Source organism: Microcaecilia unicolor, chromosome 5, assembly GCF_901765095.1.
Source record: "Microcaecilia unicolor chromosome 5, aMicUni1.1, whole genome shotgun sequence".
NCBI classification, from domain to species: domain Eukaryota; kingdom Metazoa; phylum Chordata; class Amphibia; order Gymnophiona; family Siphonopidae; genus Microcaecilia; species Microcaecilia unicolor.
In genome coordinates this window covers 272,387,350-272,414,440 of record NC_044035.1, presented here as the reverse complement: position 1 = coordinate 272,414,440, position 27,091 = coordinate 272,387,350, and the positions used below count along the sequence as shown (strand labels likewise).

The following is a 27,091-nucleotide window of genomic DNA, read 5'->3' as shown; positions in this document are numbered from 1 at the left end:
ATACTTTCCACAATGTGATTTTCCGGATTTAATTTGTGATGTGCTATCTCTCACTGTTACCAATAACCTACCCTTCAATTATGGGCTGCTCATGTCTTTGTCAGTGGGCAAACTTACAAAATCAGCAAGGGATCAAATACTTATTTCCCCCACTGTATATCATTTTGGCTTAAGCATCAGGCTTATTCCATTCAGCATCTCAGCTTTGCCCTGTGCTGAAGCTTTAGCTGAGTGGCCAGAGATTTAGCCTGCATCCCTGCGCACACTCTGGTTCAAATTCTACCAGCCCTGAAACCCATGCACATGATTTGCAGAACAAAATAAGCTACTTACCCCCTTATTTTGCAAAAGTCACCAAAAATTGCATGCATAAATTTAGGTGCAGGCCCAGTTTGCATGTGCAATTTAATTGAATGAGCCAATTAGTGCCAATTATTGTGCTTCCGCTTGTCCCAAAAAAGAGGGCATGGAAATGGGAGGGTCATGGGTGGTTTGTGGCATGGTTTTTAGTTAGGTGCACAATTATATAGAATAAGGGAGTTCTGTGCATAAATTTAGGTGCGTCCATTTGCACCACATTTTTATTGGTGCAAATGGACATGCCTAAATTTACTCATGAGCCCGGGACTTAAGTGCTATTATATAAACACCGCCTTGCATGAATCTCTTCATAAAGGTGGTTAATAAATTCCAATAAATAAACAAACATGTAAGTGGAAATTTCTTATGGCTTTTTTTTCAGAGTTTTTTGTTTGTCCCAGCATTTAGGGGCCGTTTTACAAAGGCGCATTAGGCTCTACGCACGTGCCAAAATGAGGCTACCGCACCCCCAGTGGTAATTTCAGATTTCCCACACAACCATAATGCCTGGATGATTTATTTATTTAGAGGCCCTTTTACTAAGGCGCGCCAAAAAATGGCCTGCCCTGGTGTAGGCTCGTGTATTGGACACGTGCAGGTCCATTTTTCAGTGCGCCTGCAAAAAAGGCCTTTTTTTTGCTGAAAATGGACGTGGCAAAATAAAAATCAGCGTGCATCTATTTTGGGCCTGAGACCTTACTGCCACCCATTGACTTAACAGTAAGTTCTCATGTGTTAACCGGGTGGTAATCGTCAGGACACGTACACTGCCGATTACTGCCTGGTTAGTACCACGTGGTAGAAAATAGAATTTATTTTCTGTCACGTGTTTTGGACACACGTCAAAATTAGAATTACCACCTGGGGCAGCGATAGCCGGGCGGTAGTTCTAATTTGACGTGTGTTGTACGAGCGTATGCACCTATACGTCTTAGTAAAAGGGCCCTTTATTTCCTCCCACACGCATTGCCGGCAGTAATCAGCAGTTAGCGTGTCCCAACTGGTCACGGCGCGTGTAACGCATGAGCCCTTACCACTAGATCAATGGGTGGTAAGGGCTCAGGCCGGTTTTAGGTGGGCGCTGGTTTCAGTTTTACCACATGCCCTTGTCCCATTAAAAAAAAGCCCTTTTTTGCAGACGCAGTAAAAACTGGCCCAGCACGCGCCAAAAGCACATGCCCAGACTACCACAGGCCACTTTTACCATGGCTTAGTAAAAGGGCCCCCTTTTAGCTTTCATGCTTTATGATTTCATCTTTGTAATCCAGTGCTGACACCTTTTATCCGTTGGACCAGTTGTGAAGTTAAAGGTTTTTTCACCAGCTAGGTAAACAATGTCCCTCCTCTTTTTTCATTTAATTTGGCACAATTTGTTGTTTTTTTTTATTGAATTTGGTATCATCTGTTCTTTACTTAATCTTGTATTCATTTATATGTTTTAAATTATCATATGATTAAGCCTTGGTTATATATGTTTAAGTCACCTTTAAATCTGTTATTTTTACATTTTTTAACCTATCATTTCAAGTATATCTGAATGGTTTTATGTTTGATTTTTCTGTTATTTTGCCCCCGACGCAGCCAGATTAACATGGCCAAGTAAGGCAACTGTGTTTTGAATTCCTGGGAGCTTTCAAGTATTAATAAAGACAGCATGTTCTTCACAAGGTCTGCTTCTCTTTTGTAATTACTGCTGGACAGACTGCTCTGATCCTACCCACCAGGACACCACTTTTTAGTTTACTAAGATGCTTCACACCAATTCTATAACAGCATCTGGGCGCCAAGATTCTTTTATGAATGTGAGCATGTCGGCATTGGGGCACTTAAAGTTAGGCTTCAACAGTTATGCAATGTCAATGGCAGTTGTAACTGTTAGTGCTTAAGGGGGTCTTTTACTAAGGCACGCTAGCGTTTTTAGTGCGCGCTAAACATTAGAAACCATCATATATTCCTACGCAGGGGCATAGCCAGATTTCGGCGGGAGGGGGGTCCAGAGCCCAAGGTGAGGGGGCACATTTTAGCTCCCCACCGGTGCCACTGACCCCCCCTGCCGCCACCACCACCAACAACTTTGACCCCCCCCGCCGACAACCCTCTCAACCCCCCTCCTGCTGCCAACCCTCCCCCGCCGCCTAACTTTGCTGGTGGGGGACCCCAACCCCTGCCAGCCGAGGTCCTCTTCTTCCTTTGTTCTGTTTCTGAGTCTGATGTCCTGCACGTACAAGGTAGGCGACGGCGGTGGAGGGTTGGCAGCGGGAGGATCGAGAGGGTCGTCGGCAGGGGGTCCAGGGCCAAATCTACGGGGGCCCAGGCCCCTGTGGCCCCACGTAGCTACGCCACTGTTCCTACGGATGACTCTGTTTAGCACACCCTATAAACGCCAGTGCACCTTAGTAAAAGGGGCCCTAAATGTGCCCTGAAGTGTGCACTACTTAACAGTATTCTACAAGTTACGTGTGTACCTGAGACAGGCCATGCGTCTGTCCCCTCCAACTTACAACCTAATCAATTTTGGTATCTATGTTATAGAATAATGCCTAGCATGTAAATGCCAATTTTTGGCACCATCATGCACCTAAGTGCTATGATTCTATTACTTATTGCACCAATTTATAAAATTGGCTAAGTGCTGATTTGCAGGTAGGTTTGAAGCTATTCTCTGGTTGATCTGGGTTCAGCTTTATTCCAACAGAGTTTCCCTACATATCAACTGTCACAAACTCTAGGGCCCCTTTTACCAAGCTGCGGCAAAAGGGGGCCGGTGCTGGCATCGGCGCGTGTTTTACACATGCACCGAGGCCCCCTTTTACCGCAGCTGGTAAAAGGGAAGGTCTCACTTTCCTGCAGGAAATGGCCGGGCAGCAAGTAAAGCATTTGCCACGTGGCCATTTCGGGGGGGGGGGGGGGGGGGGGTTGAAAGAGTCCTTACCGCCAACCACTGAGGTGGTGGTAAGTGTTCACGCACTGTCCTGGTTGTAACCGATTACCGCCAGGTACAGTCCGGCACTACAAAAATAAATACATTTTTGTAGCGCTGGAAATGATGGTGCGGTAGGGGTGGGAAGTACTGCTCGGCTGCTGCGGTGACCTGGCGATACTTCCGCTATAGCGAGCAGTAAGCTCGCGTTGGGCTTACCAGCACTGGTTTCTTGCTTTGTGAACAACTGTGTGAGATATCGGAACTTTTTTGCTTAACAGAAATATTCCACTATATGATGTTTATGCAAGTTTTCATACAAACAGTTGAAACCTGGTGACTAGAAATTCCCTTGTAAGTGAAGAAATGGAATGAGCCGCACTATTACTGTATAATGTCACCTGAATAAAATTTTATTTTATTAAACTATGGGCTATGTGTATAGTTCACTTATTTGTATCACACACATCTTACTGCCCAGAAAGATTCATGCATCAGTTCAGCCCAACTCGAAAGAACTGAGAATTCTGATAAATGCACATCAGCAATCACATCTTCTAGCATTTTACCCGGCACAGAGTTCACAAAGGCAGACTAGACCTAAAATAAAGTCAGATAGAAATGACAAGTGCAATTTTTTTTCTCTTTCATTTATTCAAATCCTCTTAAACAATAGAACACTAAACAATTAAAAAAAAAAAAAGAAAGAAATTCACACGGCAATATGTAAGTTTGTGACAGCAGAGAAAGTAATACATTTTCTGTTAAAAAAAAAAAGATGGTTAACATAGTCAAAACATCACAACTAAAGTTCTCATGTAAACCCCAGAATTTGTAGCATGTAAAGAAATGAACAACAAGGTTTCATTTTCCTCCAGTGCTGGAATACTCCTGAGGATATCAGGTCAACATCAGATGGTGACATAGGCGACAGCCATGTGCATGCAGACCTGCCAAGTCTCCCCTTTTAGCGGGAGACTCCCACTTTTGCGAGTCATCTCCCACCAGAGTGCAAGGATCTCCCACTGAACAGCTCCGTTTCCACTTTCCAGGGACAGCAGGAAATACCGTCATTAAACATCATCTCCTGCTGCCGCTGGTCTCGCAGCAGCAGGAAATGATGTTTTACAAGGTGTTTCCTGCTGTACCTAGAAAGGGAGACTGTGCTGGGGCAGAACTGTCGGCGGGCCCTAAATCTCCCGCTTGGGAGGCTGACCCCCTTGGCAGCTCTGGTGCATGTCCCCCATTTTTAAAAAACACCCTCTAACTTTCTCAGATTGCGTAGAAGCATGCTTCTTCCATAAAGCTGAGAGCATGAAAAAAGTTAAACCTGAAAAAAAGGAATACTGCTGAGTGCTGATTAACACTTCACCTGAATTAAGACTGATTGCTGAATGCACATGAGCACAGGGTTCACCCATGCACTTGTCATGCAGCAGATAGCACAAAGTTAAATTAAAATACACTTTATACATTCTTCCAGACTTGCAACTGTATACACACATGCACAAGTTTTAAACTTATCTGCTCTTATTTACAGTCAGATTATAATATACACAACCCCAAAAGATTAAAAGCCTTTTCATTTGCATTGAACAATACAAAACATGTATTCTCATTAAGGAAAATCAATATGTACATAAACTTTAAAAAATCAATTTCAACATCTCTAGGTGTAACAAGTCAATGTATACATATATATATATATTTGCCATAACCATATATACATTATTTCAAGAAAAATAATCACTTAAGACTTTTTTTGCAGAGAAATGTTTAACTGATGTAATGCTGTCTTTAGCAATTAGTTCCAGCTGAACCTCATATAAAAATGATTCAAAATTTGCAGCAAATTATGATATACTTTTACAATTTAAATTTTCTCTGGGAATTATTTTATTTGTTGTGGGGTTCATTTCTGATAAGCTAAATTATAAAAGATGTGTTAACTGTTGCACAGCCTTCAATGAAATGGTTGTAATAGTTAAAGAATATACAAGGAAACCAAATTGCTAACAAACTGAAACCTTGTGATGATATGGACATTTAATTGATAATAGGATTAAAATCTCTTGTATTTAATTTATACTTTATATAAAATTTTAAGCACTCATGCTGAGCACATAATAGTGCATACAGAGAAAAATGGCTGGATTGGCACAAGCCTGAAACATAAATGGAAGCACTATGAATGCCAACTGATCACATGCCATAAGAATCTGATTAATCCAGTCCCAGCTTTATCCCAGTGCATGCATGGATTTGTAGTTTTGCTGTTCTGGAGAAAAATATAATCAGCACTGCAAATGCATTCAATAGTAGAAAACCAGGACTGGTTTAGTCTGATGTTTAAAACATTAACACATTTGGCAACCTTTTCTGAAGTGTCAGTCATCAAGGCTACTCTAAAACATTCATGTATAAAAAAGATAAATGATTCTTATAGAAGCTTAGCTGAATACTTGACACAAGTGTTCACTTTTCAAGCTTTTTATTTCATAGGAAGGTTTAAAAAACAAAAACAAAAAACAACCCTGTCTTTTTTTTTTTAAGTATGTTCCTCCACCTCCTAATCTCCTAAAGCTTAGCATATCCAAGAACTGACAAACTTGTGTCCAGTCATACACATCCCCTGGATTCTAGATAAGGCGCTCAAAATTGTGCAAAGAAATTTGGGCACATGTCCACTTTCCGCATGCAATTCAATTGAAAAACGAACCAATCAGAACTGATAATTAGCTGCTATTAGTCGTGTAAATTCTAGTGCATGGATTTGAAAAGGGGCGTGGCCATGAGAGGAACACAGGCATTTGAAGAATTTGCATGATCCACACCTAATTTAGGTGCGGGGATTTACACCAGGTTTCAGCTGGTATAAATTCTTGCACCTAGAATAGTGGCTCCTGGTGCTATTGTAGAAATGGCGCCCAACTAGGAGTGCTGTCTGTAGAATAGCACTTACCCCCGGATTCTATATAGAACGCCTAGCATTCCACTCCAAAATCCAAGCGTATTCTGTAACGATGTGCATAACTTAATTGGCTTACCAAGCCAGTGTTAACAGCACTTAAGCAATGATGAGCACTAATTGGAATTAATTAGAATTTACGCACATAACTTGCTAAGCGTATTCTGTAACATACTGCACATAAATTCAAATGTGTGCAGGCAAAAAGGGGTGTGGTTATAGACAGGGAAATGGGCATTCTGTAGGCTTCAAAATTTACACGCATAGTTATAGAATACGGCATAATGCGCGTAACTCTATGCATCAGTATTTATTCCACATTTTCGTTGGTGTAAATAGAGGCATGTAGTTTTAGATGCTAGGATATCAAAAGCATATTCTATATACAGTGCCTTAATATAGGTGCCCCTTATAGACTATGCTTAGGTGGAAATGTTTTCTGTTCAGATTTTCTAGGCACCATATATAAAATCTGGTCCTTAGCGCTTATTTTTTTTTTGGTGACGATTTTTTGGTGCCATTTATAGAATTTGGCCCATCCTGTGTGTGTGTGAGAGAGATAGATATGCTGAATCAGCAAACCAGATTAGTTGATTTTGGTCTGTTCAAGGGCCTGGACGTCCAAGCAATGAGCCCATTTTAGAATTGGTTTGAACTTCTACCTGAGGACAATTTTTACAAAGAAAATAGGGAAAGGGATACATATCTTTACAAATTATTGAAAAGAAGTTTGAACAACTGGGCAAAGATGACACCTTTACAAGGCTGTGAAATATTTAAAGGTATAAGCTTCGAGGTAAAATATTTAAAGGTGCAAGCTCTGTGGATATCCAAGTTTCCACTGAAAGGATATTAAATAAATTCCAAAACTAATATCTTTATCCATTCATTAGATTTATAAAAAGTAGTCTTTGTTGATTTTTCTTCATGACAATTTATTTCCAAAGGAACAAAGAAATAAAAGTTATTAATAAACATATTCTGATTTGTCATAATGCAAACCCATTTAGGCCTACTGGCAAAATATGTAATAAGGCAGGAAGTCTAGGCAGCCATTTTCAAGAAGTGGTGGCAGCGGGGAGGTCAGCAGCAGCAGGCAGGAAAGACTGGGGTTCTCTCCTGCCCCGGAGAGGCCAGTAGGCCACCAGGTTTGCAAGGTAGGCCCAGGAGGAGACGGGGGAGGGGATGGGGAGAGAAGGGAGCAAGCTGTTCGTGGATTGAGGGTAGAGAAGGGGGCAGCCACTCGAGGATGGAAGGGAAGGGAAGGGAAAAGGGGAAATGCAGCACATGGATAGAAGGGGAAAGAAAGGAAAGGGGGACAATGCTGCGGATGTTTTCTAATTTATTTAGACTACGGAAGAAAATGCATTTCTGTTACTTTTACCAGTATTTTCACTGCTTGTAGAACCTGGCTTCTTGGGGGATCAAGGTGACTGTGTGGCTGGGGTGGGGCCAGCAATGGGGCAAGGGGCAGAGTGGGCTGGGGTGGGGTGGCATTTTATTTTTTGTGTCTCCACAAATATGGTAACCCTATTCACATGAATGCTCTTCCAAAATGATTTTGGTCTTGCCCAAGCATTTCCTCCATGCCTTTTTTTTTAAATCAGTCTTCTAAAATAACCCTCTGACTAAGCCATTTTCAAAATGATTTACCACAGTAAGCATACAATTTCAGCTTTTAGATTACTTTCTAAAGAGGGAAGGCAGCTTATGCAATCACTGTCTGTTTCCTAATAATCTATGGCCATGATGCACAACTGGTGAAAATTATGTGGTCTTCCTTTTGCAAGTAAGAATCGGTGGAAGGTGGCCAGTGACCTGGTGCTGCTGTGAAATAACTCAAGGTTCTTACTTTTCTGCATTAGGTTACCACTATTCATGAGTATTCTACAATACAAATTGATGCCATTTTGTAATCCTGAAGGATCACAGCCCTTCTGCAATATAGGAAAAATGTTTTACGGTATTTAGGAAGTACATTTTCAAAGGCTTAGACACCTTTTACATAGTTAAAAATAGAGGTTATTCTCCTAAAACAAGCTATATCTAGATAAATGGATTTTTAGCCACCCAATATTATGCCCATTTTTTTGCAGCCAAAAATGAGAGGTGTGCTTGAAAATCACATGCACGTATTTTCATAAATACACATGCATGGTAAGTATGCTGCTGAAAACTGTGTAAGAGCATGCACACACTTTTAGCCATATAGCCAGCTCATACCGAAGTACAATATCAGCAGGTTTCTCGTGTTTTGAAAATGGCCGAGTCATAGTTGGCTGAAAAGTGCATATAGGAATTGCCAGTTGGGCGCCCTATTGAAAACTTACTCATAAAAGCATGGGCTGGGAGAGGGGAGGGCTGAAGGACTACAGAAAACCTTGAATCCAGAAAACTGTGGAGACTTAATAGCTGCTAGAACCACCAAATATTTTAAGAAGCATAGAAATTTAGATGTCTTTTTCAGAATAGTCCTATAGTTTTCTTTTGCACTGGAGATAAAATCCTGAATGATTGTTCTGTATCCTACAAGCCATATACTTAGAATTGTACACTTATCAATGCAACTTCAGGGCTTGCATAAACCTTATGCTAGTTTCTTAGGAGGGAGAAAACACATGAAAAGAAAAAGGAACATATATAAATAACTTTTTTGGATTGTAACATCTTATTTTATGGCCTGGATCTGAGATTTTGAACAGACTGAATAGAAACTTCCATTTAAAACTTAGCATTCATCTGGGTAGGTTTCTTGTGAATTTCTACTGTAAAGTAAAGGTCACAATAAAACAGGCATACATGAAATAAAAACATTAAAATTAGACCATGCTTTTATCAAATCATGCTGAAGTATTTATACCACATGAAATTGTGTTTTACTTTTTATATAAAAATTCCAAACCACCCTTTGTACAGGTAAACACTGCATGGCTGCTACCTTCTACTTGGGTTCTTTCTTTATTGTCAAAACTTTTTCAAAAAGTCCATAAGCCTCTCCGTTTCCATTGTGATCAGATGCCTTGCTGCCCACGTGGCCATTAGGGTTTCTTAAGTTCAGAAAATGGGTTTTTGCCCTTGTGTCTGGAACCAGTTTCTCCTTGAAGATCGCATGTCCTGCTTTTTCTGTAAAAGGAAAATTGACCCAGTTGACCTTTCCCTGTGCTTCTTGATTGATGAAGGAACCACCCCCTTTCTGTAACATATAATACAGTATTGGGTTAGTTTTGGTCAGTCTTGGTGAGTCTTTTCCATTTTCATTTTTGTCCATTCCCGTGATCACCCATTGAATAGGTGTTTTATCAACAGGCATGGGGCATACAGTGAACTGGCCTGGCTCAGGCCGGGATACTATACTACCCAAGTTTTCAGGAAGAGAAAAAGCAGGACTCTTTACGAGCACTGGATACTGAAATGTCCTGAGATCTGCACAGTTGTTCTGTTGGATATGGTAACCTACTGATGCATTTAAGGAAGAAACGCTGAATTCGGGCCTACTTGTAGAGCTATTTTTGTTGTCTTTTGCCTTCTCCTCACTGCCTGCATTCCTATGCAGCGACAAATCCCGAACACAGTTTTCTGATAGCAGCAGTTGTTTTAACACATTAAAACTTTTGCTTTCTCTAGAACAGCTCCTGTGTTCGCTTTCATGATGCAAGCTGTGACCTGTGAAATATTTCAGTTCGGGATCACTTCTGTGAAAGTTATTTCTTTGCTGGTGAAGGAAAGGCCCACCATATAGAGCTTCAGGGGAAGAAATGTATGTATCAGAACTCTCGGGAGTACTACTTTTTACCTTTTTGATGTATGTTTCTGAAGGCTCAGTATGCATAAGTTTTCTCTTTTTTGGAACTGTGCAGAGGCTTTTGGATTCTGGCAGTGCCGACTCGTTATTTCTCTGACTAGCATCCAGGTCCTCTGCTAAATAGCTTTCATGATTCTGAATCAACAAACGACTCAAAAGACCGTTCTTGGAGGAAGAAAATTCTTGAGGAGAGAGAGGCTCCTTTTTAACATCATCTGGCACTAGCAAGATTCCTGTGCTCTTCTGAGAAAAAGGAGTCATTCCTACAAACTTATTGCTTGTTGTGTCTTGTGGTTGATGTTCACTTGGATTGGGAGATATACTGGATTCCTCTTTAGGTGGTTCCTTTTTTATCTTCATTGTAAATGTTTGTTCTCTAAAACCTTTATCCTTCTGTTCTGGTAACCCTTCACCTTTCAAAAGCTTCTTTTCATTCTTACTACCTTTGCTGGGTGCACCAAGAAGAAGTTGAAGGACAGTGCGTCTTTCAAGCAAATTTTCTATTTCTGACCCAGAAAGTCCTGGGTCAACAGGCGTAGGAGGACTACTGAATACTGTACTGTTTTCTTTAAGTGTACTTGATTTGCTTGACAGAAGAGGGCTATGCAAGCTATTAATCAAACCTAGAGGTTTGACTGGCTTCACATTTAACAGCTGCTTGTTGTTTCTCTGTTCATCCACAGACATGGAAGTCTGCATACCACATTGTGCTAAGTTTTGTAACAGCTTGCTTGCACTGAAGGATGAGCTGTTTGGTGCATTTTCATCTGGGTGTTTAGTGCCTTGAAGTTCTTTGTTTTCAGTAAGATCTATCAGATGCCTAGATGCAGGATTTATTAGCCTTTCTGGCTGAATGCTACAAATGTATGGTGGTGAGTTATGCTTCATAGCTAGAGACTGGTGAGAAAGATTTATAGGAGATTCTGTATTTGCAGATCTAAGTAAAGGTGGAGTGTTTAATGGAGTCATTCGATTTATATTGGTACTCTCTGTAATAGAAGTTTGTGTGCCAGTTTGTACAGGTACATTGAATTTTGCCGAGTCAACAGTATTCTGTGGTCCCTGAGGATCTATACTTTTCTCTAGGTTTTCATCATTCTTATGGCCAAGCAGTAACTGAAGCAATGTTACTTTCTGATGTGGCTTCAGTGGCGATGCCCTGGAAAAGTCTTTACAATCTTTACTTTCTTTGATGATCTCAAGACCTTGACCATTTGGATCCCAATTATGAAGCAGTGATTGAGTCAAATTATTGAGAGAAGCAGGCTGGCTTAACTCTGGTTTCACAGTTCTTTGTTTAAAAGATAAATCTATAGGAATACAATTTGAATGAGAGCTTTCACCGTCAGTAAAACTAGGATTGTCGGAACTCTCATCTGCAGTCATTGGTGTGCTATTGTCTTCAAATCTGCTGCATCTCCCATTCTGCTCACACATTTTATTTCGCTTCGTGATATTTTGACTTTTGAGAAGATGCAAAAGCAAGCTGTTGTTTGGAGATGATTTCACGTTATTTCTCTCTAAAGTACTTTTGTATCCTAATATTTTGGGAGACAAATTTGTAATTCCTATTGGGTTTTGAAAAGGCGCCATGCTATTTGCACTGGGTATTATTTTACTACATCTGGTGTGATCTGTCAAATTACTTGGTGCTCTTTCTGATACCTGGAGGTGACCATGGTCGTTCTGGGTACATTCCTGCAGTCTGGCCATTGCAGCAAGTCTCTCACTTGCCAACTGACTTGCATTCTGTGCTTTCAAAGCATGTTCCCGAGAGTACTGCTGCAAATGAGCTTCACTTGAAAGAAGTAAAGCAAGCTGACTGCATGCTACACTTGGTTTAGGTGAGATAGCAGGACTGGGTCCTCTCTCTACCATACTTGCAACAGCCTGTAGTTTTGCAGCACATGATAGTGGCTCACCAATACCCTTGGTCCCACTCCGTCCTGTATGAGGAGTCTCAATAAACAGTTCATTAGGGTGCTTTTGGGGAAGTTCAGGAAAATGTTTACCTAGCTTTTGATCCTTCACTTTACTTTTCTTCAACAAAGTCTTTAAGTGACTGGATGCAACACCAAAGCATGCCAAATCTTTTTCCTTTTCTTGCAAAGATTCTTGACAGAGGGAATAACCTTGCTCCTTAAGGCTCTGCCTGATCTGCTGTGAGAGTGCAACACTTTGCAGCCTAGAGCTGAATGACTGCAGTAAAGAGGCAAGTAATGCACTATCCTGCTTGCTTTTAGGTACACTTTCAACCACGCCAGCTAACAATGCTTTCTTTATTCCATTTAGATCCACAATGGAGTCAGACAGTCGCCTTCTCTTTGCTGTATTCCACTCGTCAGAAGACTGCAAGAGCCTTGCCTTTTTGAGGTGCAGCATCCCAGAGCCTTGACTGCTAGCTGTGTTGAGATCTGGACCATCACTTTGGCAGCTAGAAAATATATTGCCAGATATCTTAAAGTTCTGCTCCTCTTCAGCCTGTACACTGGACCTCTTGTCAACTGCAATACCAGAGCCTCCTGCTGCCTGATGCATGAGTAATCCCTCCAGATAAGTTAAAACAATGGAATCCTGTTGCATCTCAGAGCCAAGCTCTTCTCCATGAGTCATGTTCAATAAACGTATCCACAAAGGTAGCGTTTCTATTCACTCAGAAGATTACAGCGATGTTATAATTTGACAAGTCTATATCCTTTCTTATGGTGTGGGGTGAAACCAAATTCATGTTCTGAACAAACTAAAAAAACATCCTTCTGGTCCCCATGACTGGTTAATCAAAATTTACATCAGTCTCACACACTGATATGTTTGCTGTAGCACCACTCCATTAAAAAAGTGTGGAAATGTTGCCCTTCTGTATTAAACAGCTGCCATTCTTATCTGCATCTGGGGAATTTTTAGATATTTTGCTGCTTGACTTTGTTTTTCCAACTTATCTTTACTGATACCTAAAAGAAAGAAACAAATAAACAAGTCAGGAAAACTGTGAGAAATGAAGCCCCTTAATTTCTCTCAAGTGGCAAGAAAGTCTCTATAAATATTAAGGGGTTAATATTCAACTGGTGGTGGTCAGCGTTTTTTGCTTCTTAGGCTCTGCCTGATCTGTGCAACACTTTGCAGACTACGGCCAGCACCACCACCAAAATTATTCCCAGATGCTCAATGCTGGGCTATATAGAGGTACCAGCATTAAATATACGGTTATGTTTGGATGACTGGCACTTAACTGGATGTGTCTATATTCAGCCCTTAACCAAACCGACCACAGATAGGACTGCTATTTATGCGGTCCTATTTGGCCTGTTAACCGTTAAGGGCTGAATATCGGTACGTAACCAGGTTAAGGGCTGATTCTGCTATGACTCTGCCCCTGGACCACTCAAACAAAAGTATTGGCTTTAGCAGTTAAAGGGGATATTCAGCGGCCCTATCTAAATAAGAGCCAGTGATAATTCCTTTGGGCCCAGGAAGCGTAAGTTAACCAAAAAGAGTCTTTCTTAACTGGTTAACGCACTTTGAATACTGACCCCCTAAAGTTTGTCATTTTATCCTTGCAAGAATTAGTTTAATCAATTTATACTTCACCTAATTGCCTAAGCGGATTCCAAAAATACATACATAATAAAATCCATCTTGCAAAAGACATCAAATTACAATAAAACATAAAACTAAACATATAAACTGAAACTACCACATAACTCATCCTGCTCCATTCATTGAATAAATTGTGACAACCTGAATTCTATACCACCACACCTTTTATAGTCTTCCTTTTAAAAAGATTCGCTAAATAAATGAGTTTTTAACAATTTCAAAAAAATTTCCAGTATTATTCATTAATCTAATTTGCAAAGGGAGTTTGTTCCATAGCACAGTCCCTGCGACTGAAAATGCCCGCTACTTGGTCTCTTCAAAATGAATTTTCCTCAATGCTGGAATAGTCAAACAAATTGTACCTTCAGACCTCACTGTTCTATTAGGATGATAAATTGTCAATACCATATTCAAGTAATGATCAGAACCTTGTTTCAATGTCTTGTAACATAGTAACATAGATGACAGCATTAAAAGACCTGCACGGTCCATCCAGTCTGCCCAACAAGATAAACTCATATGTGCTACTTTTTGTGTATACCTTACCTTGATTTGTATCTGCCATTTTCAGGGCACAGACCGTAGAAGTCTTGCCTAGCACTAGCCCCACCTCCCAACCACCAGCCCCGCCTCCCAATCTCAGTCTTGTGTATTAAAAGTAACATTTTAAACTCAAATTTTTTTTCCACAGGCAGCCAGTGATATTCCTGCAAAGTAGGGCTGATGTGTTGAAACTTAGCATAACCAGATAAAAATTACGTTGCTGTGTTCTGAATTATCTGCAGTGCCTTAATACTGTATCTTGACAGACCCAAGTACAGAGCATTGCAGTAATTCAAACCACTGACCACAAGACTTTGCACAATGTTAAAACCTTAACAGGGATACAGCCCTTCAGTCTATTTAATATTTGCAATTTGAAAAGTGAACCTTGGCCAACTTTCCTCAAATGAGGTTTGAAATAAGCTGCGTATTATTATTCACATTTGATTTATGGTGTTAATGATAAAAACCCCCAAAGTGGGATACATAAAATTCAAGTGAAAACATTCTGAGACGTCACAGTGAACCTACCCTTCCTTCCCACCTCTCAGAAAAATTAAGGTTACCAGATATCTATTTCTGTACACATAATAGTGATGCAGTGATTCCCAATCCTATTCTGAGGGAACCCCACCTAGTCAGGTTTTCAGGACATCCACAATGAATATTTATGAGTGATTTGCATACATTGAATCCTTGGAAGGTAAAACTGACTGTTTGGAGTTCCCCCAGGCCAGGTTTGAGAACCCCTGTAGTGATGACGAGAAACCCAATTCCAATTAATCCCATAAAACGTGGGAGTGGGAGAGGAAAAAGGATTGGTGTTTAGTAAAATCACTCAGGGGCCCTTTTATCAAACTCCAGTAAAAAAACTAGCTTAGCGGAGTTTAAAAGAGGTTTGGACGGCTTCCTAAAGGAAAAGTCCATAGACCATTATTAAATGGACTTGAGGAAAATCCACTATTTCTGGGATAAGCAGTATAAAATGTTTTCTACTTTTTTGGGATCTTGCCAGGTATTTGTGACCTGGACTGGCCACTGTTGGAAACAGGATGCTGGGCTTGATGGACCTTTGGGTCTGTCCCAGTATGGCAATACTTATGTACTTATGGCCTTAGCACATCCTTATGTGGATCTTTCCTGCACACTAAGGCCATTTTTACCACAGGGGTAAAATGGATAAAATTTCCTATTTTCCCATTAGTGTGTGAGCTCCTAATGCCACATATTTTGTAGCCGGTAGTGATGCATGTGCTTTGTGCTAATTGGTTAGCATGTAGCAATGCCGATATACTAACCGATTTGCACTGACACACACACTCTATGTCTCCAGGCACACCCCCTTAAAAATGTTTTTTAAAAATTTCATAGTGCACAGATTGTGCTCGCATATTCAAACGTTACCATGAGATACCTCAGCATGGTGCATGTAAAATTCTAATGTATGCTGCTTAAAAGGGGGTGTGGCCATAGGCGGGCTTTGGGCAGTCTGAAAATCTACATGCAGAGTTATTTACACCAAGCTTTACCTTGGCGTAAATGGACGCATCTAGAGTTAGGCGCGGGCACGGCCGCTAGGCATATTCTATAAATCACGCAAAAATCTAGGCGTGGTTTATAGAATATGCCTAGGCGGAAATATTTTTGGTGCCAACTTTTCAAGTACCACATATAGAATCTATTTCTTTATTTATTGCTGTTCTAAGCCATTCAGAGTTACTGCATAGAACATGTGACAGTGAAACACAAGACAATTAAATGAAAACAAGTTTTGTTTCATCTTGTATTGTTTCACTAGTGTTGTCATTCTGATACTTTATTTTTCACATTTGTTTCACTGAGCTTCCCCCACCTCCCATTTACTACTCTTACGAAAAACAACTCAAGGCAGGTTGTGGCACCCAGTCTGTAAAAAAAGAAATGTGGCTCTAGATTTCTGGCTAGTTTTGCCAGTATTGCCGATTCCATCCTCTCCATGCTCAGCCAAAAGTAGGATTCACACTTACCTGCTTCCTGATTGATATCAGCATTGCTCTGAGAACGCTACACTAGATCTAGTCTCTTTCCATGACCCTGATTGCCTCGATCTGTCTAATCTCCAGTCATGTTCTGGATGCTATTTCGCACTGGTTAGCCAGAAACCACTACATCTCAACCCTGCTGAAACACCTACCTGCCGGACATCAGATCACTCTACCTGTCCATCTGCCTTCCCCAAACTCCACAGCAGTGTTATATCACTTACTTCCTTTTGCTAACTGCTCTAGGTGTGCTCTGGGTGTTATTTCTTAAAGTTGCAGTAAGCTAATCTTTCTGAGTTCTTTCATAAAAGACATCTCAGGACAAGATGTAACTACAACAAATGACAGAAAAATGTCTAAGGTGCATTGATGCATATACCCTACCATAGCCCGGACAATTTGGTTCAAAAACCAAACCATTTATCTCTCCGTATCTGTTTATATAGTGGTCAGTGTAATTTATCCCAATGTATATAATTTACTCTTTTGCCATTTTCCTTTTAGGCACATACTGAAAAGCTTTGTTATAAAAGAATCAGTCTTTCCACAAACTAGTTTTTTTTTTTACAATTACAGTTACATATCCTGTGGCATGTCAATAAAAATTCCGTGTAAACAATGTCTGCCCTTAAAATACATGTAACTCACAGTTGAAAGTACAAGGTCAAGGTCAGAGATCAGCAAGTAAGATTATTGGGAGGGTGTATGTAGCAGCTGGCATTGGATCAAAGTACCTGGGGGTTTTAGTGTGCTCATCACATAGTCTACTTTCTCATGCTGTACAATGTATTTCAAGTATGCCACCATCTTCAATAACAATTGTAGCATGTCCAGACAAGAAAAAGTTTCTTGGATAGCCTGGTGGCTTCATGGTAACTACGCGTGTGCAAGAGGTTGCGGTGTTGGAGTCCTTTGGAAAACAGTGATCATAATATAATCAAATCTGAGCTACTATCTGGAATGAGCCCACAAAGGAAATCTACTTTAGCTGCATTTAATGTACGAAAGGGCGACTATAATAAAATGAGGAAAATGGTTACAAAGAAGCTAAAAGGACTGGCTGCTAAGGTTAGGACACTAAATCAGGCATGGACGTGATTCAAAAATACCATCTTGGAAGCCCAGACCAGATGTATTCCACGTATTTGCATAGGTGGAAAGACGCGAAAGAGACACCCAGCATGGTTAAAAGGTGAAGTAAAAGAGGCCATTACAGCCAAAAGATTGTCCTTCAAAGAATGGAGAAAGGACTCAAATGAAGAAAATAAGAGGCAAAATAAGCACTGGCAAGTTAGATGCAAAGCATTAATAAAGAAGGCTAAAAGAGAATATAAAGAAAAACTTGCCGCAGGTGATAAAACTCACAGTAACAACTTTTTCAGGTACATCAGAAGCAGAAAGCCTGCAAGGGAATCCATGGGACTGTTAGATCATGAAGGAACAAAAGGGGAACTCATGGAGCACAAAGGCCATAGCGGAGAAACTGAATGAATTCTTTGCTTTTTACAGAAGAGGTAAGAGATTCGCCTGTACCGGAACTGGTTTTCAAGGGTGATGTGGAAAGAACCTGGAAGATGTATTGAGCCAAACTGACAAATTAAAGAGTACTGAATCACCTGGACCAGATGGCATACAAACAAGGGTACTCAAAGAACACCAGCATGAAATTGCTGATCTGCTGTTAGTAATATGTAACCTGTCTTTAAAATTGTTTGTAGTTCCTGAAGATTGGAGGGTGGTCAATGTAACTGATTTTTAAAAAACGGTTCCAGGGGTGACCCAGAAAATTACAGACCGGTAAGCCTGACGTTGGTGCCAGGCAAAATAGTGGGAACTATTATAAAGAATAAATTTATGGAACATATAGACAAACATGGTTTAATGGGACACAATCAGCATGGGTTCAGCCAAGGGAAGACTTACCTCACCAATTTGCTTCATTTCTTTGGAGTGAATAAACATGTGGATGAAGGTGAACCAGTTGATGTAGTGTATCTAGATTTTCAATACAAATCAAACAAAATAAAACATGGAAAAGAAAATAAGATGATACTTTTTTTATTGGACATAACTTAATACATTTCTTGATTAGCTTTCGAAGGTTGCCCTTCTTCCTCAGATCGGAAATAAGCACATGAGGTAGCAGATAGTATATATGAGAGAAACATCAAAGCATTACTTTGACTGTCTGACAGAGTGGGAGGGTGGGGGTATGCATGGGGACATCAAAGCATTTCATTGATATTCTAACAGCATGGGTGTTGGTAGGTGAGAGGAGGGTAATAAACAGAGAAACAGAGAAATACAGCTTTATGTTTTATAATGAGTTAGAAAACCCAGATCCTTATTAAGTCCTGTTTGTTGGGTGTCAAAATATTCAATCATTCTTATTTCAAAGGTCTTCCACCCTCCCACTCTGTCAGACAGTCAAAGTAATGCTTTGATGTTTCTCTCATATATACTATCTGCTACCTCATTTGCTTATTTCCGATCTGAGGAAGAAGGGCAACCTTCGAAAGCTAATCAAGAAATGTATTAAGTTATGTCCAATAAAAAAGGTATCATCTTATTTTCTTTTCCATGTTTTATTTTGTTTGATTTCTATTGATAACCTTTAAAAGTGGACTAACACGGCTACCACACCTCTCTACTCTAGATTTTCAGAAAGCTTTTGATAAAGTTCCTCATAAGAGACTCCTGAGAAAATTAGAGTCATGGGATAGGAGGCAATGTTTTGGTCTGGATTAGGAATTGGTTATTGGACAGAAAACAGAGGGTAGGGTTAAATGGTCATTTTTTTTTTTATCAATGGAGGAGGGTGAACAGTGGAGTTCTGCAAGGATCAGTACTGGTACCAGTGCTATTTAATATATTTTTTATAAATGATATGGAAATCAGAATGATGATTGAGATGAGTTTTGCAAAGGACACAAAACTATTCAAGGTTGATAAAACACATGCGGACTGTGAAATATTGCAGGAAGACCTTAGGAAATTGGAAGACTGGGCATCCAAATGGCAGATGAAATTTAATGTGGACAAATGCAAGGTGATGCACATTGGAAAGAATCCGAATCACAGTTACCTGATGTTAGGATCCTCATTGGGGGTCAGCACTCAAGAAAAAGATCTTTGTGTTGTTGTAGATAATATACTGAAATCTTCTGCTTAGTGTGCTCAGCGGCCAAAAAAGCAAACAGGATGCTAGGAATTATTAGGAAAGGGATGGTAAATAAGACCAAAAATACTATAATGCCTTTGTATTGCTCCATGGCGCATCCGCACCTTGAGTATTGCATTCAATTCTGGTCGCCGTATCTCAAAAAAAGATATAATGGAATTAGAAAAGGTTTAAAGAAGAGCGACCAAAATGATAAAGGGCATGGAACTCCTCTCGTATGGGAAAAGGCTAAAGAGGTTTGGCTTTTCAGCTTGAAAAAGAGATGGGTGAGGGGAGATATGATTGAGGTCTACAAACTTCTGAGTAGTGTAGAACAAGTAGAGGTAAATCTATTTTTTGCTCATTCCAAAAGTACAAAGACTAGGGGACACTCAAGGAAGTTACATGGAAATACTTTTAAAACAAATAAGAGGAAATATTTTTTCACTCAACAAATTAAGCTCTGGAACTCGGAGGATGTAGTAACAGCGGTTAGCGAATCTGGGTTTAAAAAAGGTTTAGACAAGTTCCTGGAGGAAAAGTCCATAGTTTGCTATTGAGACAGACATGGGGAAGCAAATGCTTACCTTGGGATTTGTAGCATAGAATTTTGCCACAATTTGGGATTCTGCCAGGTAGTTGCGACCTGGCTAGGCCACTGTTTGAAACAGGATACTGGGCTAGATGGATATTGGTCTGACCCAGTATGGCTACTACATGTTCTTATAAACATCTTCTACGGTTTGGAAAGGTCCTGGCTCAGGATTCTGCAGAAGCAAGTACGTGGCACTGGGGGTGTGTGTGTATGTGTGTGTGTGTGTGGGAGGGGGGGGGGGGGGGGGGGGGGAGTTCAAGTCAGTTATGTAATTGTGATATGTATGGCCAGAGTGCATACACACTGTGTTCTGGATACAGAATCTACTTTCCCTTAGATTATCATGGAGAGAGAGAAGTTAGGCCTAGTCAACTAACTACTGACCAGATGCTGTAAAGTGTTTTTGCAAAAGTACATCTATATTGCAAAACTAATTGGTTCAGAGATCCTAATTAACTAAAGAACAAACTGGAGGTTGAAGATTTCAATAGAAAATAAATGGAATACGGTCATAATACAAAATTCTTACCTATTCTTTGGAAGTGTGAAAATATATCAACTAAAACATACTAGAACAAGAAGGGCAGCCTAGCATTAAAGGGTTAATTCTATAACTGTGCGCCTATATTTAGGAGATCAATCTATGAAGGAAACTAAGCTCCTAACTTCTTTTACAGAATACTAGTATTATCAGGGTACACACATATGTGCCTTTTCCCTTAGGGATGATCATTTACATTAACCATAGAGCTGGTAACAGCATGTGCACTTAAAATGCTGAAGATATGGACACAACATAGTATTCTATAAGTAACGCTCTGTCCAGACTCCACCTATGCGTTTGACTACCTGTAAGATATGCACTTATTTATACAGTAGTGTTTAGACAGGTTTTTGGCATTTACATATGTATATGCCATTACTCTACTCATTTACACGAATAACTGGTGTATAAATATTAGTACCGATTTTACAGAATTATCCCCAAGCGTGCATGTCAATACACAAGCTGATAATAAGCTTACAAACATAGCCAGCTTGGCTGTTATAGAATTATTATGTTATAACAGCTCTCTAAACACAAATACCACATATTTGCTAATTCAGTTCCACCTCTTTGTGATTACTGTATACAGGGAACTGACCTTGGCCATATTTGCTGATGTATGCCATAAACTAGAACCACAGATGTCTGTGAAATTCCTTCAGCAGCTCACATATACTGTTTGATAGTCGCCAGCCAGGCCTCAACTGGAAAACAAATAACTCTTGGATCCTATTACAAAGCCGCAGTAAAAAGTGGCCTGCGGTAGTGTGGGCGCATCTTTTAGGCGTGTGGTAGACCATTTTTTACCGCAGCTGGGAAAAAGGCTATTTTTTAATGGGCCGGAAAACGGGCCTCTGATAATATTAAAACTAGCGCGTGCCTATTTATGGCCTGAACCCTTACCACCACCCTTTGACCTAGCAGTAAGGGCTCACGTGCTACCCAGGTGGTAATCATGCAGCACACGCCAACATGGGTGAACTGCCAGTTACCACTGGGAACACCCCCCGTGGTAGAAAATGATTTTCTACAACAGGATTTGGCATGCACCAGACTTGGAATTACCACCGGGTGTATACGCTATTCCGGCAGTAGTGCCGATTGGGCGAACGCTACCTGCGTGTTAGCCCTCCCGCTCCTTTGTAAAAGGGCCCCTGTGCTAGCAGCCATATTTATTGTGGATCCAAAAAAAGTACGTTCAACAGTATTGTTTTTCTACTAACTCTGAAAAAAAGGAAAGTAAAAGGAGCTTGATTACTAAAGAGTAGGTCTACAGAAAATAACCACAATTAAGTATGTGGCTCTGCTGCTTTAATGCTGTTGTGAATAAAATACCAAGAAGACCATGGATTGATGCAATGCAGCAGCAAGAACTGAAATACCCATTAAAACTCATCAAGCTTTCTGATCAATTTAATTCCCACTGAGAGACACTTACCAATTTATCCACTCACTAGTGCCAACATTTTCTTAATAAACGACTTTGCTCGACAAACATAATACAGACAGTCAATATAGTACCTGCTGGTTTGTAAGCACTACAATCATTTTTTCCAGACCTCTTAACCCTCTTAAGTACAAGAGCTAGAGGAGGAATATACTTGTTTGCCTAGAATGATAAAATTTTATATTCAAAACACATGAAAATAATTTGCAATTAGCACCACAGGGTCCAAAACTCAATTATATTTGAGGTTCATGAACCTGCCTGAGTTTCTCAGAACTATATACTCATTCCCTCTAGGGAGTTTGTCAATGTTTCTCTTCACAGGGACAAAGCATTACTGCTATTTAGCACTCACACTGATAATTTCAGGTGGCATGCTACTATTATTACTCCACAATTATGGTACTTTTATTGCAGTTACCATGAACTGGCCTAATACTGAATAGTTGATGACATCATACCTCTGCTTCCTTGGTTTTCAAACACAGTCACGCAACAATGCCATCATCATGGGTCACTTGGTCATGAAATATTTTTAAAACTGAAAGTGGAACATTCTGACGGGGAATATACTCAAAGAAAGGAGCATGTTGTCCTCCTTTGCATTTCCAAGGAACTGTATTTCCTGAGAAACATTTCACTTTATAACAGTAATGGATCATAAGGAAAGTGAGCTCTCAAGGAATAACAGTGCACAGTTAGTTGTGCAACACAATGCAATATTTCTACACACATATTTTTCCTCAAAATGGAAGCCAAGATCAATATTAATAGGATAGCACCTTGGTTCAGTTGAAAGAAAATTGTAGGTCCATGAATAGGGCTGCCACGTAGCTCCATTCTTTCAGGGCAGCCTTATCCAACACTGATTTTATTCCACTGATTCGGAAAATCAGAAACCGATTGATGCACACAATAGGGCAAAAGCAAGACTAAACAACCTGTTCTAGAAAATTGAGCCAGCTGGAAACCCTCAGGCATTCTACCAACAACCTATTAGCAACTGCTTGAGCTTTACTCACTTGAGTTGCAAAATAGACCTTTCCTCCTGAACCCAAAGTACACCATTTCTGCCACGTCACCCAAGTCAACTGGGAGAGTCCCTGTTTTGTTCTGCTGAAGCATGGAAGCCATAATTCTTATTTTTTGGGGGTATAAAATTACAACTCTATGCATGTAACAGAGAACATCCAGAGCGGTGTCAGCCTTTGCACGTTGACCTGGGTGAGCTGGCAGCCTAATCGGTGAAAGAGTACACATTACCAAGACAGAATCTCTTTCAGAACTTTCCCACCTTTAAGTCATTACCTGAGAAAACACCTCAAATACCTATTTTTCTTTTAAGCTTCCCTCTGTCTCCTTAACCCCTCCTCCCAACTGACATCTCTATCTGCAGCACTCTTTTCCCCTGAGCAATCCACACCACCTCCATGTCTCTTCTTTCTAGCTTCCCTTTGACTTCCATCTATTTCCTTTACTGTCTTGTCTGTCCCCTCTAATGTCTCTCTTGTCCAGCCTGTATGTCCATAATCAACCACTAACCCCATTCCTCTCCACTTGCATAGGTGTAATCCTCTAATGACCTCTATAGCTGAAGGAGCAATAAAGACAGTTCATTTTTAGTGAGCTTATGAGTAGGAGTCAGCTTCTGAAATGGAAATGCAAACCAGCTCCAGTTGGCCATTGAGCTCTCTTTAGCTTTGGCCATTTCTGATTATATTCTGGCCCCATCCAGAATATGTTACCCACTAAAGCAACAATAATTTAAAGGCCTCAACTGCCACAAATGATGATGTCAGCGAGTAAGCTGTTCCCTTGCCTATCCAGTCTTTTCTGCAGGACTCAATGCAAGGGCAACCTCTAGGTACAAAAAAATATTACTTGTTGACTTGATCAACATTTGTGGCAGACAGGAACACTTTTCCCAATTCGTGCTGCAGCAAGTAATGATGATTTAAAGGCCACAACTGCCTCAAAATGATGGCATTAATGAGGATCTTCTCTGCAGGACTCACAATTGCTGACCAAGTCCCACTCCTCCCCCATATATGCATTTTAATGCTGACCAAGTCCCACTCCTCCCCCATACATGCATTTTAATGTAAATCATATAGAGGGTAATTTTATAACAGGGTGCCTAGGTTCACTGGACAGAAAGGTGCTCAATTTAGAAAGACACATGTGTGTCTTTTGAAAATATCCAGAAACACAAAAGCACCAAGAGCCTTCATTATCTTTAATTGACAACGCAGATCAGTCTTGTATATCAATGACCCGACACGAGCCATGTTTCGGCACACAGTGCCTGCTTCAGGGGTCATGTGACAATATTAGTCCAATATAAAGACGCCCAACGTTCCAGCTGAAGGCAAAAAATAAGAAACCTAATGCTGTACCAAAGTTCAAAAATGACGCTGCCTAACCTGGCATTTACACCTGTTCACTGGCAGGCATAAATGTTATCAAATTAGGTTTGTGCATATGCACATATTTTATACAATACACCCATAAATTATAACTCCACCCACACTCTGCCTCAACTCCTTCCTGATGACATCTACTCAACAAGCCAGCTTACATCATGCGATCTTTCATGCATGACAATTTTATAAGACTTCTATGCATACAAAAAAGCCTTTGATACACAAAACTAGTTTATAAAATTACCCTCTATTGTGTACAACTCTTTTATTCACATGAAACATTCTGACACCAATTAATAAAGATCCTCCAACAATAGATGCAGAGCAGAAGGAAGATTTTTTTTTTTGTATGTTGAGTTGTAAAGTAAAATAAGATTCTATTCAAATTCTGGTATCAGATTAGTGACAGCAGCACAAACTCCCTCCACTAACAGACACTCATCCTGATTCTATATATGGTGCAAAAAATTGCACGTACACTCAATTTAATTGACAAACGGACCAATTAGTGCTGATAACTGGGTGCTAATAAATTATCAGCACTGATTGGCATCAATTTAAATTTATGCGCACATCTTTAGGTGCCAGGATATGTTGTAAATTTTACATATGGATTAGAAAAGAGGGCACAGCCATGGGAGGGAAATAGGTAGATCAGGGGAATTCCTGGAATTTGCGCACAGTGTTATAGAATAAGGGAGATCCGCACCTAATTTAGGCATAAGAATTTGCACCAGGTTTCAGTTGGAGTAAAACTTCACACCCAAAATTGGGTGTGGATCCCGGCGCCAAACACTATTCTATACTTGGTGCCCAAATCTGAGTGCTGTTTATAGAATAGTACTTAGTGCCCATTTTTGTTGGCATCCAAAATTCGGCCACCATTTATAGAATCGAGTCCACTGTGAAGCAACACGGTACTGTGAACATGAACTCAGAAGTTTACCATGCCCTACCACACTAGAACCAAGTTTAAGAACAGAGTGGGGAGTGCCCTAATGTTTGGAGAACTCATCTTAATATCCAGAGATGGCTGGTTCAAATCCCTACTGCTGCTCCTTGTGATCTTGGGTAAGTCACTTAACCCTCCATTGCTTCAGGTACAAAATTAAGATAGTGAGCCCTCCAGGGACAGAGAAATACCCAGTGTACCTGATGTAATTCACCTTGAACTACTACTGAAAAAGGTGTGAGCAAAATCCAAATAAATAAATAAATAAAATGCCCCAAACCTATCTATGAAAAGTCAGCATTGCAAAATTCTTGATACCAACAGACCTCCAGTTGAGCAAAGAGAAGAAGATGTTGGACTACTAGAGTCATATATAGAATTTTCAAATGTATGGACAAAGCATTGCCTTCCTAATCCCAGCTGCAGATATAGCAAAGCAAAGTATGTCAGTTCTTTTGTATCCCTGTTAGTCAATTTGGATAAGCTGACTCAAGGCAGCTTAGTAAAAACTGCCCTCTTCTAGGGTTAAAAGAAAGTGCTTAATACTGCAACAGCCATAGCTCTCTACTTGTAGGCACGCTTCGACCTTTACCTGTACTGAGACTCCTCATGTACTAGGAACATATTAGAATTTTCTCTTTATAGCTTAAGGCCAAAATGCTTTCAACTGTGTTGACAGAATTATAAGTGCAACCCCTCTTTTCCATCTGTTGTGTTTACATTGAAATAATGAGGGAAAAAGGAAAATAAAGGATTCTAGTGGGTGGGGGTGGGGGAACAGTCTATAGTATCAGACCTGGATAAATTGCATAAGCCACACAAAAACTCCCTAACTCAATTTTAAGAGAAATATTTCCTTAACATGCCTTTGTGGTAGGATTTCCTCAAAATATGTTTTTTACAAGGGTAGTGAAAAAACAAAGGGGTTGATATTCAGTGTTATTTAACCAGGAAGGAGAGGCTCCTGTCCAGTTAAACAGCGATGTGTGGCTTAGGCTCTGATAGGCAGCGGCACTTAACTGGAGAGTGCTGCTGATAATCAGATGTGACCAACATGCCACTATCCAGTATGTGTCTGGGGCAGAGCTGGGATGGACCTGGAAGTTATTCATGTATCGTTGACATTCATGCTGGTGCCCGGATAGTTAACTGGGCAAGCAGGACCACAGAAATAGCAGTCCTAACGATGTCTATTGGTTATCTGAGTACCAATATTATCGTCCAGAGCCAGATAACTTCTAGCAGCCGTGAAAGTCCAGGATATTCAGTACCAGTAACCAGATTAGGCCTAGCATCGAACATCTTGGTTTAATTCAAATGCCTACTGTGGGCTGAATACTGCCCCCCAAAATAGCAAAAAATGGCAAAAATCAATTAGATCTTGGTAAGTCACTTAACTCTACTGCTTCAGCTACAAAGTTACAGGCCAATGCTCAGAAGTCTGGCGGTAAGCCAACAGCGCAGAAACCACACCCCCAGAACAGTGCAGAAACCTAGCTCACCAATGCTCAAAGGAAATGTTAATCAAATTATATGTACGCTGTAAAAACAAAAGCAGGTAGGGGGGGGGGGGGCATGCTTGACGCATGAGCAGAAGAGTTTCACAGTAAGCTCAGCTCCTGTGAACCTGAAAGTGAAGCACACACTGGCGTTTGTTTTCTGTGCCTTTAAATACAAGTGTTTCCATTTTTCTTTTACTTGGAAGGCTTATATTTAAATGCAAGAAACAGGTGCCAATGTGTGCTTTCGCTTTTGG

The 27,091-nt window shown here is 40.3% G+C and overlaps 1 protein-coding gene across 1 annotated transcript in view; it reads right to left on the bottom strand.

The window, feature by feature from the left end:
• Positions 1-6,756: 6,756 nt before the first annotated feature.
• The window catches only part of NRIP1 (nuclear receptor interacting protein 1), a 178,913-nt gene continuing 158,578 nt past the window's right edge, over positions 6,757-27,091 (bottom strand). The window contains exon 3 of the mRNA XM_030204220.1: positions 6,757-13,001. Within this exon, the coding sequence (XP_030060080.1) occupies positions 9,190-12,663 (3,474 nt within the window). The 5' untranslated portion in view covers positions 12,664-13,001 and the 3' untranslated portion in view covers positions 6,757-9,189. The remainder of the gene's footprint in view (positions 13,002-27,091) is intronic.